General features: G+C 41.2%; 1 protein-coding gene across 1 annotated transcript in view; it reads left to right on the forward strand.

The window, feature by feature from the left end:
- Positions 1-18,419, forward strand: part of dlec1 (DLEC1 cilia and flagella associated protein) — a 128,004-nt gene that overhangs the window by 74,482 nt on the left and 35,103 nt on the right. The window contains exons 21-28 of the mRNA XM_028804205.2: positions 8,536-8,697; positions 9,301-9,431; positions 9,535-9,688; positions 11,235-11,345; positions 11,436-11,554; positions 11,805-12,014; positions 14,381-14,448; positions 14,929-15,080. Coding sequence (XP_028660038.1) covers positions 8,536-8,697; positions 9,301-9,431; positions 9,535-9,688; positions 11,235-11,345; positions 11,436-11,554; positions 11,805-12,014; positions 14,381-14,448; positions 14,929-15,080 — 1,107 coding nt within the window. The remainder of the gene's footprint in view (positions 1-8,535; positions 8,698-9,300; positions 9,432-9,534; positions 9,689-11,234; positions 11,346-11,435; positions 11,555-11,804; positions 12,015-14,380; positions 14,449-14,928; positions 15,081-18,419) is intronic.

Below are 18,419 nucleotides of genomic sequence, written 5' to 3' on the forward strand. Positions count from 1 at the left end.
CAAATGATCAAAACCATCATTTGCTATATTGACTTTTGTTTGTGCATCTCTGCAAAGTGTGTAAGAAAGAGTAGCACCTCTGTGATTTTTTTGCAGTGTTTGCATTATCACTTTTTATAGCACCTTTCTTTGGCGCAGTACTGTAAAGGTTGAAAGAGGGGCAACCACATTTTAATAAAGCCTTTCATACATGAAACTAAGAGAAGTCAAGCCAAATGACACCTTTAATTGGCTAACTGAACAGATTACAATATGCCAGCTTTTGAGGGAACTCGGGCCCCTTCTTCAGGCAGTTCAGTTGCCTCGAAAGCTTGCATATTGTAATCTGCTCTGTTAGCCAATAAAAGGTGTCATTTTGCTTGACTTCTCATTGCATCCATAAATGGCTAACATGGTACAACACCCTACTACTACATACGTGAAGCTCTAAAAGAAATATTTCAGTGAATTTTGCAGGAACGTACCCTTTATGAGGACTGTGTGTATCACTGTAAAACAAATCATTAAGACCAATGTTTATTACTGTGATTATCCTATGGACACCCCTGATTTGGAAGAGGAGGCAGGTCAGGGGTACTGTCAGTATGCTTATCAAAAACAAGTTGCATTAGTAAAGACACTAAGGACCCCTTCATCATTCAGTCCTTTCAAATCAGTTTTCCCAAAGAACAGACATTACACTGCCACTTAATATTTCTCTTATGTGGCACCCCCTAAGTGAAGGGTAGGTAATCTGGAACTTGTCAAATTGTAGATGTTACATACCAAGACAAGTTCTTGTCAGATTTCACACCTTTTTGCCCTCTCTTGGGACACACTATACGCTGACTCTACATGGTAGCAGCAGTGTTTAAGTAAGAATGGAATCAGGAGACTGATTGTGGTTTTATTAAAAGGCAAAGGTTGATACCGGGACAACTATATTCTGATAAACAAGTTCAGGACATGAAACCAAAAATGTAAATCAAAGATCAAAACCGAGATAATTTCATGTAACTGTGACGATGCGGGTTCCCTCCATGCTCCCATCTTGCTTCTGGGAGCCCTTGAACCCGACACCGTCGGTAAAGTCACCGATGAGCTAGACAGTGAGGCACAACAAAGCAAGGGGATGGTGCAAAAAGTGCAAAGTGCTTTTATTTAAAACCAACAAAACAAAACAGTGTTCAAATAAATAGTGCAATGCATCACAAAAATCTTTAAATAAATAATCCAATAAAACAAGTGAACTCGTGAAGGTGAAAATCCAACACATTGAAAATATCGTTTTTAAAACGAGGTTAAAACAATGGCTGGAAGCTGTCTTTTTACACAGCACAAGCCCGGTGCCTTTCTTGTACTGGTGACTGGCGACTCCCCAGCTTCTACCATCCAGGCAATGCACCAGGGGAGTCACTCTAGCTGCAGCTGACCTGCTCTGCCTGCTAGTCTGGAGGCTTCCCGATCTCTGGCTTTGGTTCTGCTCTCCCCAGACCGAGACTTGGGTTCCCCAGCGACCAGGACGTTCACGCTGGGGCATCCACTTCCCAAGCCTCCTGACTCCCGCGGCGAGCCAACCTTCTTCTGGTCACTCCTGCTCCTCAACTACATGCTCAGCAGGAGCAACCACTACCAAGTGCCCTAGGTGTCGGCCAAACACCCCGCTAGGGCTCACTGCTCAGCTGCCTTCTTCGCTCACTCACACACCAGCTTTCTCCTGCCTGCTTCCTGCCGCCTTCTTCTCTTCTCTTCTCTTCTCTTAACCTCCGTTCACTTTTTTCTTTTTTCTCCCCCTCTCCTAGCTGCCACGCGCTTCTATTTATTACGGGGACGTGGATCAGATGTGGCAATTAGCAGCTCCCGGCGCCAATCACGGATACAATACAATACAGTTTATTTTTGTATAGCCCAAAATCACACAGGAAGTGCCGCAATGGGCTTTAACAAGCCCTGCTTCTTGACAGCCCCCCAGCCTTGACTCTCTAAGAAGACAAGGAAAAACTCCCAAAAAAACCTAGTAGGGAAAAATGGAAGAAACCTTGGGAAAGGCAGTTCAAAGAGAGACCCCTTTCCAGGTAGGTTGGGCGTGCAGTGGGTGTCAAAAGAAGGGGGTCAATACAATACAATACACAGAACAAATCCTCAATAAAAAAAAAAAAAATAATAAACATTTTTTTAGAAATACGGAGCAGAATTTAACACTAGATGATATCACATACTGCGGTGGGTTGGCACCCTGCCCAGGATTGGTTCCCTGCCTTGTGCCCTGTGTTGGCTGGGATTGGCTCCAGCAGACCCCCGTGACCCTGTGTTCGGATTCAACGGGTTGGAAAATGGATGGATGGATGATATCACATAATAAGATTTGGATAATTTTAGACTCCTGGAGACCTCATCCATCAAGCTGCCTCCCCCATTTGGCCACTCTATGGTTGAAACAGTGTTGGGCCAGCCAATCCGATGAAAGGACCCCTCTTTCTCATGATTCCTGCGATCCTCCATGGAATCCTCCGGATGTGGACGAATCCTCACCTGTGCACTTAAGTGAGGACCATCTGCATTACGAATCACGCGGGAACCATTCTGACCACACATATCACGCCCCTTCTCTAAGCCGTGAGTGCGGCGATCATTTCTTTTAAAACGTGGCCTTTTTGATGTGAGCTGTGGAGCCACTACACCACAGTAACCAGTGCCAAAATGTAAGATAAAAGTTATAGTCAATTACAAAAGAATTTGTTGCCATAAATCAGAAAGAAACACTAATGAGAATGCTAGTTTTTTCGTTCATGTATCCATAACTGGGGATGTTATGTTTAAACTATACAATGCACTAGTGAGACCACATCTGGAGCAGTGAGTGCAGTTCTGGTTACCACACTACAAGAACGACATGGCAGCACATAGAAGGTGTGCAGAGCGGGGCAATCGAGTGTACCCCACGACTTAAGGACTGTCATACTGTGACAGGCTGTGAGAATTAAACCCGTTTAGTCTCAAGTGGGGGAGACTGTGTGGGGACCTAATCCAGGTCTTTGAAATCCTTAATGGCATTGATTAAGTAGACTTAGCAGAATTCCTTCAACTTAAGTCTTTGAGAGCTGAATATTTTTTCCAAAAAACAGTTTCTGAAAAGCAATGGTTTCACACAGAAATCAACATAAAACATCTGTTGCTGCATGCTGAAGCAGCCAGTTTGACAAGAATGTGCAGCAGGCTTGCTGCCAAGCTGTCTTCACGTAGCTGAGGCATTGCCATCTAGTTTCTACCTCTTATCATTGTTAAGTGGCATTCCTCCCTGGCGAACATTGCCGTAGGCGTATCAGCTACATCAACCCGTTCAGCACCATGATTAGCTAAGGACCAGTCAACTGAAGCTGGAACCTCACATTCGTTTTCGATCACTTGTATCAAAATCGCAGTCTGACAAGTCATAGTTCAGTTCAGCGATAACAGGCAAAACGTCGTCCATGCAGTAGTTTGCTTTATGCATTCACTTTATTCTCTCGCTAGATGTCAGTGCTATTTTTGCTGTTGTTTGCACCTTGCTATTCACACAAGTGCAGGAAATCTCGGTCAAACCAATGAAGCTAACTTTCCTTCTAGCAACGAGAGTCCAGCTAACAGCTGGTTTTGTCACAGCTTACAGACGATTACCATCGTCAATCCTCCTTTTGACAAAAGTCGACATCAGCCCTGAAAGAGTTAAAGGTGAGTAATGTATATAAGGACAACAGTGGAAACTAATGCAAAGTACATTTACGAATGAAGCCAGGAAGTATTTCTTTATTCAAATGTATATAATCTGGAAGTGGCTACGGAGACATGCAGTTGAAGCAGAAAACTTGACATGGATGTAATATAGGGAAAGCTTAGCTATTAGCTACGCAAACAAGCTTGATGGACTGAATGGTTTTCTCTCATTTGTCAGATTTTTTAGGTTCTTACAAATCAGAAGGTGCACAATGGTGACGTTTATACCCTTAATCTAGAGTGCTTGGTAACCAGACCAAACAGAATCTAGAAAATGGTGGCGCTCCAATGACTTACAAAATGGTGCAGCAGCAAAACATACGTACTTTTAAATGCTATTAAGAATATGTCTGAATTAAAATTAAATGAACCCATTGTGTTTCTTGGCCCCCAGACCCCTCAAAATGATGCCTTTGTTATTTTAAAGGCCAAAGGTAGATTGCACAATATTACAATCCAACACAGATCATGGCACACTGTTTAAATTTATGATGCCACTTTTGCTTTTCCATAATAAAACTGCAAATCCATACTGCATGCATTACTGCAAAACAGGAAAGTGCACTAGATCTTCTTGACAGGTGCATATTATAAGCTCTCTTTCATTTCATTAAAAAAATAATCATGGCGATTTAACTTCATGTCCTACAGAGGAGAAGCTCATCATTTATCATCCATAACTGAGCCTGCTGGATTTTAAGGCTGCTTATAAATATAGAAAAGTCAAGACAAGTCTAGGAGCAAACACATCCTTGGGCACTGCTGAGGGGCTGCACAGCAATGAATGCCAGTGCAGTAGTCCACAGTGAACACACATTAAAACCCACAGAGTGCAAAGTGAGGAAATCCTAAGTCAAATTAGTTCAACAACAAGTTCAGATAAAAGCAGGAATGAAATTTGCCTTGGCTAACAGATTGATTTTAGTTATTTCCCGAAACTACTGTGGCACTTCACAATAGGGGATGCCTGACAAAATAAACCTGTCAAAGACATAACTGGCACCAGAGGAAAGGGACCCGTAAAACATCACAGCTGCCTGAACCTTAGGAAGTTAGAAGTACAGTAGCAGTGACTTATGTCTTACTTTAAGCCAGGGTGTTGTACCATGTTAGCCATTATGGATGTGCTGGATGAAGCTGTATTAGATTATAATAAGTGCTACAATCTGCTGAAAATCATAACGTGAGATTTCAAGTTTTGTTTGTTTATAGTGTAAGAAAGGCGCTATATTGCGCCCAATCCCACACAGATTGACATGGAGGTACGTGTAAAAACAAATAAACTATTTATTTTTCTTCAGCTGGAGGGCACGTCTTCCCCGTAATCCCTCCAGCCACAACACAGTCCCAAAGCACAGTACAGTCACCAAGCACTCTTCTTCTTCTCCTCTCTTCCACAACCACTCCTCCTCAGCAAGCTTTGTCCACCACCACCCGATCTCTGGCCGCGGAGTGGTGGTCGCTGGCTCTCTTTTGTTGGGTACTCGGATAAGGCGAAACCAGTGCCCAAAAGGGGCCAGCAGCTCCTACTGCAGCACCCCCTGGCAGCACCTGCGGAACCCCACAGAGCTGCACAGAACTCCAACCCCCATGAAGCCCTGGGGGAGTCCGAGGCACCACTGCAACCCAGGCCATCTAGCGTCCAGGGGGAGATACTGGGGTTCCCACCCTTGTCCCCCTGGCAGATGTGGTGAAGGGGCGTCCCGGCCTGGCATGGACCCCGGCCATCCGTCACAATAGTAATATAGCAGCCCAAATGCTTACACTCTTAAAATAAAGGTGCCAATGTGATTATTCTGTGCAATGTCATAGAGAAACGATTTTTGTTTCCCAAAAAAACCATCCAATAGAAGGTTCTTTATATAACTAAGAATACGTGATAAAACATTTGTAAAATACCTCTGGTTCCTGATTTTAAAGTGCATATATTAACACAAATTAGTTTTTCTCTATTTTACAGATTTCTTTTTTGTCCTTTCCAAAGCCCAAAGAAACCATTTCCTATGTAAAGTACCCTTCCATGAATTGGTTCTTTGTCAAGCTGTGGCTCTATGAGGAACCACACAACCCAGGAAAGTGCCAATAAAGAACCATCATTTTCAAGAGTGTATATGGTAAAATGAAGTTTAGGCACGATGCACCTAATGTCCGCACTAAATTATGTTCATCTGGGAATTTTTAATCCAGTTAATCCAAGTTGGGTGTTGTGTGGAGCTTCTCCAATGCTAATTCTACTTGCACTTGAATGTTGTGAAGATAAAGATGAGAAAAGAGAAGGCATCTGATCAAACTAAATTCTGTAGAAGGCTCAAGGGATGGTGTGAGGTGGAACAGCAACCTCTGGACAAACTTGTGTGCTGTGTCTCTGGATTATAGAATTGTTCTGTCGTAGCTATAATGGACAATGGCCTTTTAGTAATGTTTTTAATAGTTTCCAAATCAAAAGTCCATACTTAAAAGTCAAACTTTTCTACTGCTGTTATACAGCTCCAGGGTTCACTTGAAGGCCCCCTTACTATCCGTGGGATATTAGAATGGTGTCCCTGGTATTGAGCGGGCTTTCCTCCCACATTCTAAACAGATAAATTTTAAATAATATAATAGAAAGTAATGAAGTGGTCCAGCATCAGAGAGTTTCCTCTGCAGTCATCCTGTTCAGGGCTGATTTGTGCCTTGCGCTTGATGCTGCTGGAATGGAAACTGGTTCCCTGCATACCTGAACCGTAATAAGCATTTTATTAAAATACAACAGCAATTCCAAAAAGTTAGGACAGAATGGAAAATGTTATTGAAAGCAAAAAATAGTGATTTGTAAATTTACTTTGACTTGTTTTCAAGCAACAACAGTATAAAGACAGGGTATTGCATGTTTTACCGAATCAACTGCATTGTTTTTTAAAGGTATGCATTTATTTTGAGTTTGATGTCTGCAACTTATTCCAAAAATTTTCTGACATGGGTAGTTCAGGACTGATAATGATGTAGCAATTTGAAATAACAAGGTGATGTGGAACAAGTGAGGCGGGAGCCTCTGAGAAAGGACCAGTCCTTGAAGAGCTAGGATGGGTCGATGCTCGCCAATTTGTCAAAAGATGCATCCATAAACAATCCAGCACTTTGAGAACAACATTCCCCAACGATAAATCAAAAAGATTTTTGGCATTTCATCCTCTATGGTGCACAATATCATTGAAAGATTCAAGGAATCCAGTCAAATTTTGGCGCGTGAAGGGCAAGGCTGAAAACCACTTCTGTATTCACGTGATCTCCAGTCCCTCAGACGTCACCGTCTTTAACCATCAGACGTCTGTAATGGATATCATGACATGGGCTTGGGAACACTTCAGTAAAAATTTGTCAGTCAACATCATTTGTTGCTGCATCCACAGATTCAAAGTAAAGCTTTACTACGTAGAGCAGAAGCGAAACTTCAACACTGTGAAGAAGCATCGCAGACTTCTCTTGACTTAATCTCATTTGAAATTGAAAGAAGCACAGTGAAATCATGTTTTATGGTCCAACGAAAGAATATTTCAAATTGCATTTGGAAAACAACAACAACAACATTTATTTATATAGCACATTTTCATACAAAAAGTAGCTCAAAGTGCTTTACAAAATGAAGAAAAGAAAAGGAAAAGACAAAATAAGAAATTAAAATAAGACAACATTAGTTAACATAGAAAAGGAGTAAGGTCCGATGGCCAGGGTGGACAGAAAAAACAAAAAAAAACTCCAGAAAGCTGGAGAAAAAAATAAAATCTGTAGGGGTTCCAGGCCACGAGACCACCCAGTCCCTTCTGGGCATTCTACCTAACATAAATTAAATAGTCCTCTTTGTAGTTAGGGTTCTCACGGAGTCACTTGATGCTGATGGTCATACAGACTTCTGGCTTTTAATCCATCCATCATTTTTGGAACATCATGGTGCTTAGAGTAGATGGTGGTGGCACAAGCCACCACCAAAAGGACACCGGAAAAGGAAACAGAAGAGAGAGTAGGGGTTAGTACAGATTTTAGAGCCACCATGAATAGTTATTATAATGAATTGGATATACAGAGTATCAGGATTAAATTACAGTGAAGTTATGAGAAGGCCATGTTAAAGTAATGTGTTTTCAGCAGTTTTTTAAAGTGATCCACTGTATTAGCCTGGCGAATTCCTATTGGCAGGCTATTCCAGATTTTAGGTGCATAACAGCAGAAGGCCGCCTCACCACTTCTTTTAAGTTTTGCTCTTGGAATTCTAAGTAGACACTCAGTTGAGGATCTGAGGTTGTGATTTGGAATATAAGATGTCAGACATTCCGATATATAAGATGGGGCGAGATTATTTAAGGCTTTATAAACCATAACCAAAATTTTAAAGTCAATCCTGAATGACACAGGTAACCAGTGTAGTGACATCAAAACTGGAGAGATGTGCTCGGATTTTCTTTTCCTGGTTAGGATTCTAGCAGCTGCATTCTGCACTAGTTGCAAACGATTTATGTCTTTTTTGGGTAGTCCTGAGAGGAGTGCGTTACAGTAATCTAGTCAACTGAAAACAAACGCATGAACTAATTTCTCAGCATCTTTCAATGATATAAGAGGTCTAACTTTTGCTATGTTTCTTAAGTGAAAAAATGCTGTCCTAGTGATCTGATTAATAGGCGATTTAAAATTTAAATTTAAAGGAGGCGTAAGCCCTCCTCCAGTCCTCTTGGGTGTCCCGGCCGAGTACCACCCCCAGCCGCGTGCCACAAGATATACTGTATATGTACATTAAGGCATATCTTTGAGTCACTCCTGTGACATTTTCAGGGTCCCCAAGTTTGCACTGACTGCCCTTCTGTGGAGCTCGGCCTAATGAAGCTTGGAGAGAGCGCTTTGAGCACAATCACAATCTACAACGTCAGTCAGCTTGTGGCCAACTGGAGCATGAAGGAGACACCTGCTGAAGGACATGAAGACTTTTGTGATAAGGTAACAATAAATGTGTTCCTCAGATAGTTCTACATACAGTTATGAGTGTTATTTATGAAGGTCTAAGAGTATCAGAATAAAACAGAGTAGCAAGGGGAAAAATTGAAAGAATGGAAGAGAAATAGACAGGCTGTTTGTTTCTGTTAATTATCTAATTTAATTAAATCTATGTTTAATGTTAATGAACCAATTAACAGGGCTACAGACATTGTTAAGAGCTCACATACAGAAGACTGATACGCTAAAAACAGCAAAATATACAAAAAATATGAAAAAGAAAAAAATGGTTCAGAGGCAGTATGGCAGTGTAGTGCTCGAGACTTCTGTTGTTTGGTTCCTATTCCTTGTTGTTTAATGTTCTGTCAATTTGTGTGCCATATTTGTTGGGATGTTCCAGTTTTCTGTCATGTCCCAAACACATGCAGGGTAGATTAATTACTTATTCTAAGCAGAGCTAAAGTAATGAAATGCCAAAGGGCATTGATATGATTGCTACAGTATGTCTGATATCAATTGGTAGATTACTGAAGAACATAAATTAATCAATCGCCAGGTTCCTGCAAAAGAGTTTTTGGTTTAATTAAAAATTTTGATTTTTTTTAGGTTAAAATCAATCCATCCAATGGGACTTTACCACCTTTAGGCAGCTGCAACATTGCAGTTTTCTTTCAGCCCAAAAGTTGTCAGCATTTTGAGACAGTCCTCGAGCTGGAAGTGGAACGGGGCACTGGATTGTAAGAATCACTCTAAATCTCTGCTTGTCGATCACCAAACATCAGTCATTTGACTCTTTTATATATCTTTGAGTTTTTATTTATTTATTTATTTTTTTGCCAGCCACCTAGCAATCCAAGGAGATGTTCAGCTGCCACAGGTTTGCCTGCAGACATGTGAGCTCGTCTTCAGTGAGCTTTATGTGGGGGTACCTGCTCAGGGCTCTGTCAAGTTATTCAATCAGACACTCCTGCCAGCTACGTATACCTGGGGAGAGGTGAGAATCTGCGCTAAAGATGCTATTTGACAGACTTTGGATCAACTTTGGGTGTATATATTGTTTTATAACTCGATCCACATGGACTGATTTTCCTCATTGTCTTCCTACCAGTTACCTCCAGTGCATATCCTCTTATTTTTTTCTGTATTGTGCCTTACAGTGTTTTGATTTGAAGAGTTGCTGGAATGCTAAAAAGTTTTGTTGAACTTCTGCAGTGCACATAAAATTTTTTACCCTCTCAGACGTTTTTACATTTTGTATACGAGAATGCAATAAGACTGCAGGCTAAGACAAGATGCAGGGGGCTGGAGCATATCCTGGCTGCACCGAGCAGAATGTCATTTCAGGATATTGAAAGCAAGTAAAATACATGTATACGAGGAATCAGGAAGGTCTAAAACATTGACATTCTTAAAAATCTAGAAATATAATTTTTGGACTTCATATACGAGAAAGTAAAAAACTCCAGATAGGCTGGAGGCAGAAAAAAAATCTGCAGGGGTTCCAAGGCCAAAAGATCACCCAGCCCCAACTGGGCAAAACACATACTTCTTCTTCTTCTTTCAGCTGCTCCCATTAGGCAGTAAATGTAATGCCAACGACAGGTAATGAATTCAATAATATATATTGCATTCAACATCAGATGGTTAATATAAGAAACACACATTAAGAACTCTCATGGAATCGTAACTATGAGCAGTTGAGTAGTTTGTCTTGTAATCTTGTTTTCGTAAAATGTCCAACAAAGGAATACAATTCACTGACTCAGTATTAGCGTGGCACATCACTTTTGCATTATTTCCACACAGCTCCAGAGTACTGGGTTCAAACTCTGCCCCTGGTCGCTGTGTACTGTTTTAATCTCTCCTTGTTTCTGTTAGAGTTTCCCTTAGATCCCAAACACACACACATTAGTCTAACTGGGAACTCTGAATTGGCCTGATGTGTTTGAATGCTTGCCCTCTGATGTACTGCCATCCTGTCTTGGGTTGGTTCCTGCCTTGAGCCCAATGTTGTTAGGACAGGCACCAGTTTCCCATGACCCTATACCAGATAGGAAAATTAGAAAATGTTTGGATGGATTGTAAAGTGCTTTGTATATGTAAAATTGTTGTACAAGAAATTTGTATTGTATTGCTGTATAACTGCGTATTGAATCAAACAGGTTAGAAAATTGGTGGATGAATCTATCTTGTGACAGAGACTCCTACCTTGACATGCTTCGGTTTTTTTGATTACCTACTTTAGCAGTACTGTAGATACAGTCGGTCAGTGTGGCCTGAGGGAATGTCCAATTTCTATGGATGCCTCAAAACTGGCGATTGTAATCCTCACAACTAACTTACTGTGGGGCACACATGAGGACTTTAAATCCCAAAACCCTCCTCAGTCTTTGATTAAAAAAAATGTGATTTAATGTTCCTGAAGTAAGCTTGGGGCTGGATACTTCTTGTCAAGGTTATTGTGTTTAATTGTACATTTAAACTGCCCAAAGTTTGTGTGTTGGCTCTATAATAATCATCATTTTGCTTTGTTTTTAAAGTTAGAAGGCCAACAATCCTGCTATTGCTCTGCTGTGGTCCACAACCCAAATGGAACATTAGGACCCAATGAAGAAAGAGAAATAAAAGTTGAATTTCTAACTTACACAGAGGCAAGTGGCTTCAGTGTACTTTAGTACGTTCAGGTCAGTTATGTTGGGTAATTTGCCTGAAATGACTTGTCTTCTAATACTTTTTTACAGGAGGAGCTCACAGACATTGCTCTGGTGTGTTCAGTGAATGGGATGGAGAAGCCTCTAGTGCTGGGGATTTACGCAAAAGCAAGTGGCCTCCGTGTTTCATATTCTATACCCTGTTCAAGGTAAGCAGTTGTTTAAGGCTGTAAATGTATTTTACTTGCTTTCAATATCCTGAAATGACATTCTGCTCGGTGCTGCCAGGATAAGCTCCAGCCCCCTGCATCTTGTCTTAGCCTGCAGTCTTATTGCATTCTCGTATTAACCAGATGCTGAGGTCACTAAATGCTCCAATGTCTCAAAAGGTGCCCTAAATGAAAAGCAGCTGAATGCTTCCAATTAAAGTTTTCTTGTCTGTTTCTCTTCTTTCACCAGTTCATTGCCTCAATCCACATCTGAGTCGAATAATAAGGAAGAAATACTAGAATTTGGAGAGGTTTCTTTCAATACTCCAGTGAAGAGACAGCTGGTCATCACCAACCTCACTGCTATCTCTGCGGCATTCCTAGTAGAGGCCGAGTATTTCAGTGGCAGGCCTCCGTCTCCACCTATACAGTCGGCAGGAGCATCAAGAACAGGACTGCAGTAAGAGCTTAACTGTTGCATTGTATTTCCATGCAGCCTCATGGGAGTCCATTTTCTGTTTGTCATTGAATTGCATGGAATTTCTTGTATTATTATTATTTGACCATGCATTAGTTTCTATAATTTTAGAATTATTGAATGTCTTAATAAGAACATATCCTCTGTCTTCAATCTATTTTTTTTCAGAAATGATTATAAGCAATTGAGTATTGAGAATGCAATGGCACAAATATTTCAAAATAACTTTCAGTCATAAGAATACATTCATATATCCATTCATTTTGAAACCTATTTATCTATTCAACTTCGACCACATCCCGAGGGAGGTGGGGGACATTGAGTCCGAATGGGCCATGTTCCGTGCCTCTATTGTTGAGGCAGCTGACCGGAGCTGTGGCCGTAAGGTGGTCGGTGCCTGTCGTGGCGGCAATCCCCGAACCCGCTGGTGGACACCGGCGGTGAAGGATGCCGTCAAGCTGAAGAAGGAGTCCTACAGGACCCTTTTATCCTGTGGGACCCCGGAGGCAGCTGATAGGTACCGGCAGGCCAAGCGGAATGCGGCTTTGGTGGTTGCTGAGGCAAAAACTCGGGCGTGGGAGGAGTTTGGGGAGGCCATGGAGAATGACTTTCGGAAAAGGGTGGAGTGCCCTCTCAGGGTTGGTAGCGAGATCCTGCCCCAAGTGGAGGAGTTCAAGTATCTCGGGGTCTTGTTCACGAGTGAGGGAAGAATGGAGCGTGAGATCGACAGGCGGATCGGTGCGGCATCCGCAGTAATGCGGGCTCTGCATCGGTCTGTCGTGGTGAAAAAGGAGCTGAGCCGCAAGGCGAAGCTCTCAATTTACCAGTCGATCTATGTTCCTACCCTCACCTATGGTCATGAGCTATGGGTAGTGACCGAAAGAACGAGATTGCGAATACAAGCGGCTGAAATGAGTTTCCTCCGCAGGGTGTCTGGGCTTTCCCTTAAAGATAGGGTGAGAAGCTCAGTCATCCGGGAGGGGCTCAGAGTAGAGCCGCTGCTCCTCCGCATCGAGAGAAGTCAGATGAGGTGGCTCGGGCATCTGATCAGGATGCCTCCTGGACGCCTCCCTGGTGAGGTGTTCCGGGCACGTCCAACCGGGAGGAGGCCCCGGGGAAGACCCAGGACATGCTGGAGGGACTATGTCTCTCGACTGGCCTGGGAACGCCTTGGGATTCTCCCGGAAGAGCTAGAAGAAGTGGCCGGGGAGAGGGAAGTCTGGGCATCTCTGCTCAAGCTGCTGCCCCCGCGACCCGACCTCGGATAAGCGGGAGACAATGGATGGATGGATGGATGGATTTATCAATTCTCAAATCCGCTTATTCTATTTGCAGAGTCACCAATTCTGGTAGTATCCATCCCAAAATAGGGCTCAGTACTAAACCAGGTGCCAGTCAATTTCAGGCTCATTCATTCACACGCACAGACCCCCAGATTCATTCATACCAAGCCAACTTGGAGTCAACATTTAGCTTGTGTGGTTTGAAATTTAACATCTTAGGGTAGTGGAGAACGTTGATCAAGGATATCGACCCCACATAGAAGAAAGAAAAGATGAAGAGGGAGAAGATGATGAAAACTGATCTGTATACATAAAATGCTAATGCTTGTGTCTGTCTGTTACACGATTACTCACAAACTATTTGTGCTAGAATCTTGTTCTTGGTCTAAATCAAAAGCTTATGACACGGTATGTGTTGGTGAAGCAAAAAAAAAAATGTGGCTAGTGGCAACCTCTACTCAGTTATTGGAGATTTTGTCTTTCTTATGGCAAACTGCAAAGGCAAACTGATCGAGAATGTGACAAGAGCAATAAGAAAAAGAAGAACAGCAACATCTGCTGAGCATGAGGCAAGTTACAGAAGCTGATTATGTGATAGGAATTAGAAGAATAAAAGCTTCGGCATCCACTGCACATCAAGCCCATGCTGTGTGGCAACCTGGTGCTACGTGTGAACTACTGGAGCTAAAACCTTGATCTTGGGAGGACCAGATGTCCATCTATTTCCTAGTCTAAAACAAAACAAAAATGTCAGAAATAGATTCCTTTGTCTTGAAAACTCTATTCTACTCAGTTTAAAACAAAAGCAAACTTTATTTAAGGAAAGCAAAATATACAACTATACTACCACACCAGTAATAATGGGGAAAATTAGCACACTCTTAAAATATGGCATGTTTTTCTTAAATAGTTCCACCTAATTAAGAGGAACACAAAACTTCTTTTGACTTAGTAGTTTAAACTTTTCATTTTTCAACTTGGACAGCATTCTGGTGGTCTTCTCATATGTAACCTTTTAAGGAAAGTAGAAACTCATGTTAATTGTGACTATCATATTTTTTACAGTAACGCCGTAATACGGAAACCTGTCAGTAGTGCTGTTGCCAATCAGATGGAGAAGAAAGCTCATCAAGGTGAATTCAATACATTCTCACAGTGCACAGCAGATAAGGAATATCAAAAGGACAATGATGTATCATTAAAAATTAAATCATTTGAAAGTTTTATGTTATGAAGTGTGACATTTATTGCTTTAGGTTGTAGCCATAGTACACAATTTGACTTGCTCACAGTCACTTAGCAGTGGCTCTTGAACCAGTGGTCTTGTGATTTACAGTATCTTTCAACACCATGATAGATAGATAGATAGATAGATAGATAGATAGATAGATAGATAGATAGATAGATAGATAGATAGATAGATAGATAGATAGATAGATAGATAGAGCAAATTATACTAAAGAATTACAAACTGTTGACTTTCCTTATGCATTCACTTTTACATAGTACTAAGCTTTAGTATAAAGCACAGATATGTAAATTTTTACAAGAACCACCCAAATTGTAATTAGAAAATCAAGCAAAACGTTAAACGTACATTTTTTTCTTTGCAGAATTTGTGGCAGCTGTACTCTCACATGGCAGGGGTGCAACATTCTTTGTCCATCCCTACAGAGGAACTATTGGACCTTTCCAAAAACAAACGATTGACATTTTTCCGTTTGCTAACATGTGGGGAGACTACCAGGATATGCTCGTTTGTAAGGTGTGTATTCCTTCCTTTGTTTCATGAGAGTGGACACCTTGGGAGGAAAATTCAATTTGCTTCAGGTATAAAAACAGATTTGGTTTACAGCAAATAATCAGCAAATGACTACATAGCTGAAAGAACCGGCAGTAGTTTGCTTCAGATAAGTTCATATGCTGAGGAAATTAATCTTCCAAACAAAAAGCAATGAAACTTCAAATATATGTTAGTAAACCACATGCATAAATGAAGCTACAATATGTAAGACTGAAGATCAGCTGCTGTGTGAGAGACTGTATCAAGGATGGAAACAGATTAGGGTTAGAATTTAATTTTGTGTGGTATGATAACAGAAGGTACCTATAAAAACATTTCTTTTGAATTTGCTGCATATAAATGACTAAACTTGATCAATCAGTCTTTTGCGCAAAATGTTGGCCTAGACCTGAAATGAGCAAAGTGTACAAGCATGAAAGGTGCTATATAAACAAAAAGATCCAGAGGTGACTTGCTGCAGAACTGTAGATATACTGAAGCAGTTTTTCTTAGAATTGAACTTTAAATTAGGCTTATTATTTAAATGAGCGAAGTATAACAGGTAATGAATGGATTGACAAAATCACTTGCTATGCTGGAAAAACCTCTCCCAGGCAGAGAAACATAGAAGGCTTAGAATTTAGAATGTCTGTGCTTGATAGGATGAAAGGAAAACTACATTTTTATCCTCATGTTTGGCTGTAGTTGGTCTACTGGAAGTAAAAGTCTCAATCTCAGGTTTAGAATTGAAATTAACCAAGTATGACAAACACAAAGCAGCTATAAATTGTCTATAAGATGTTTCCATTGTCTTGCTGGAAAACAAATCTTCTCCCAAGGTGCAGGTTACTTTCAGACTGCATCAGGTTTTCCTCCAGGATTTCATTGTATTTATTTTTACTCTTATAAACCTTCCAGGGCCTGCTGGCAGAATACTCCTCCACCACCTGATGCTGTCACAATCATGCTTCATGGTGGGGATGGTGTGTTATTGATGAAGTGCATTGGTTAGTCTGACGGAAAAGCAGCTCAGTTTTGCTCTCATCAGAACATAGAAACTTCTCTTTCCCACTCTCCCATTAATCTATGATTAGTGAAGTTGCCAGGCAACACTTATTGTCTGCATAGTCTGTTCAATCTGACCCACTGTAGCTTGTAACTCTTTCAGTATTCTCATAGGTCTCTTGGTGGCCCCCATCACTCGTCTTTTTACATAACTCAGTTTTTATGGATATTCTGCTCTAGGCAGATCTACAGCTGTGCCATACTCTTTCTATTTCTTAATAATTGATTTAACTGAACTCCAAAGGATATTCAGTGACTCAGATATTTTCTTGTCTTCATTCCCTGACTTTTGCTTTTCAATAACATTTTCACAGAGTTCTTGGATTGTTCTTTTGTTTCTTGAAGCATAGGCCACACACATAAAGGTTCATTTATATTACAATCAACTGAAACCTTTGACTGCAGAAAGCAGTGGCGTAGCTGGGGGGGGCAAGGGGGGTCATCTGTCCCCGGGCGCAGCATCCAGGGGTGGCCAAATTAATGTTACAAACAGGCAAACAGGAGGGGGCGTGAAATCTTCAGTTGTCCCCAGGTGCTGAAAACCCTAGCTATGCCTCTGGCAGAAAGGTGATATCAATTAAACTAATTATGCGACTTCGAAAATGAACTGGCTGCCTCAGCGATTAATTACGAGTGTCATATTATGCAATCAGTTATTTTGTGTTTTGTTTCTTATTAATTTAGACCACTTTCCATAGATCTATTTTCATTTTCAAATTAAAGTTTTTTTTCTGTTGATCTGTGCTAAAAACCCAAATTAAATCCACCGTGATTCAAAGTTGCATAACAATAAAAGGTTAAAATGTTCAGGTGGGTGAATACTTACACTTACAAGGCGGAGATGTCTGATTGGTTCCATTTCGCATCAATTGCTGTGATGGAGTTGTTCATTTTTAGCCACAGAGGTGGATTGGACTAGCGGATAAACATGTCAGGAGCGATATAAAGTAAAGATCCCTGGATGTGTTGTTACTTTGCCTTAGAAGTTTCTTTGTATGAGGGTTGAATAAAAAAGTTACTTGATGATAGCTGAAGGTTTCTTTAGGTTTATGGACATTTTCAGTCATACACTCTGCTCTTCTCACCTCACTCCTTTAACTTCACAAACACCTGCAGCAGGAAAGATTTTTGACATTGTCATCCAGGCAGCAGCCATAGCTGTTTTCATCTTTCCAGCATCTCTATATATAATCTTCATTTGGATCTTGATCTTTGTTTGTCCGCGAATGAATTAGAAGAAGAAGCACTAGATGGCAGTAGAGAGACAGCTAAAACATAGGCATTGCATTAAGAATCTCCTCCAGGCTTATACTACTGAAGACTGTAGTACTCCAGTCACACCTCAAAACACAGACATTCAAACTAAACTAATTGTTGTGCTTTAAATTAACTAATCTTTATATATAATCTTCATTTGGATCTTGATCTTTGTTTGTCCGCGAATTCCACGCATGCGTAGACTACCTTCCAGTTTAGTACGTTGTTGTTACTCACGGATGTCAACAATGTGCCGGAATAACGAAAGGGGTGGTGGACAGTGTTACGCTGGTTAGCTCCTGAGGCCTGGTTAGAGAATGAGATTGCCGAAGATAAAAGGTACGTGCCTACGTAACATATGAATGAAAGAAAGACAGTGGGTAAAATGAATGACAACGTAACAGCACGTTCTGGAAATTATTATTGTTACGTTGTAGCCGGCGAGTGCTGCGCGTCTTACAGTTGTACCCTGGCTTGCTCATATGTCAGTGAAGTGATCCCTATTTATGCTTTAAAGAGCCTGGATACATATGTGTCCCCCTTTTATAACCATTGCTCCGTGTATATTGCTTTACTCTTTGGATTGCCACAAAGCAACCTGCGAGATTGGAGAAAGGTTGAGAAGAGATCTTGAGAGGAAACAACAGCGTCGTGAAAACGAGACGGACTGTGAACGGAGAGAAGCAGAAATGCTCCTACACCACCACATAATTACTATTCAGACAGTGATTCCGAGTAGGCCGTTCTTATCGAATCAATGTCTAAGGGTTTTCTTTTGTAATTTTGTTTCCCTTATAAAAAATCATAATGCTGTGCAACGAAGGACGTTCACGACTGGCAGCCGCGTTTAAACAGGGAGCCCTTCACAGACAACTTTAACATGTGCAGCGTAGTTGGGCGCACATGGCTAGTATGAAAATTTCTTCCTTTTCCGTTTTTGAAATGCTTTCAAAGCAGCCCTGCTCATTTCCTCTGTTCCATACTCTCGATTCAACTTTT

Source organism: Erpetoichthys calabaricus, chromosome 6, assembly GCF_900747795.2.
Source record: "Erpetoichthys calabaricus chromosome 6, fErpCal1.3, whole genome shotgun sequence".
NCBI classification, from domain to species: Eukaryota; Metazoa; Chordata; class Cladistia; order Polypteriformes; family Polypteridae; genus Erpetoichthys; species Erpetoichthys calabaricus.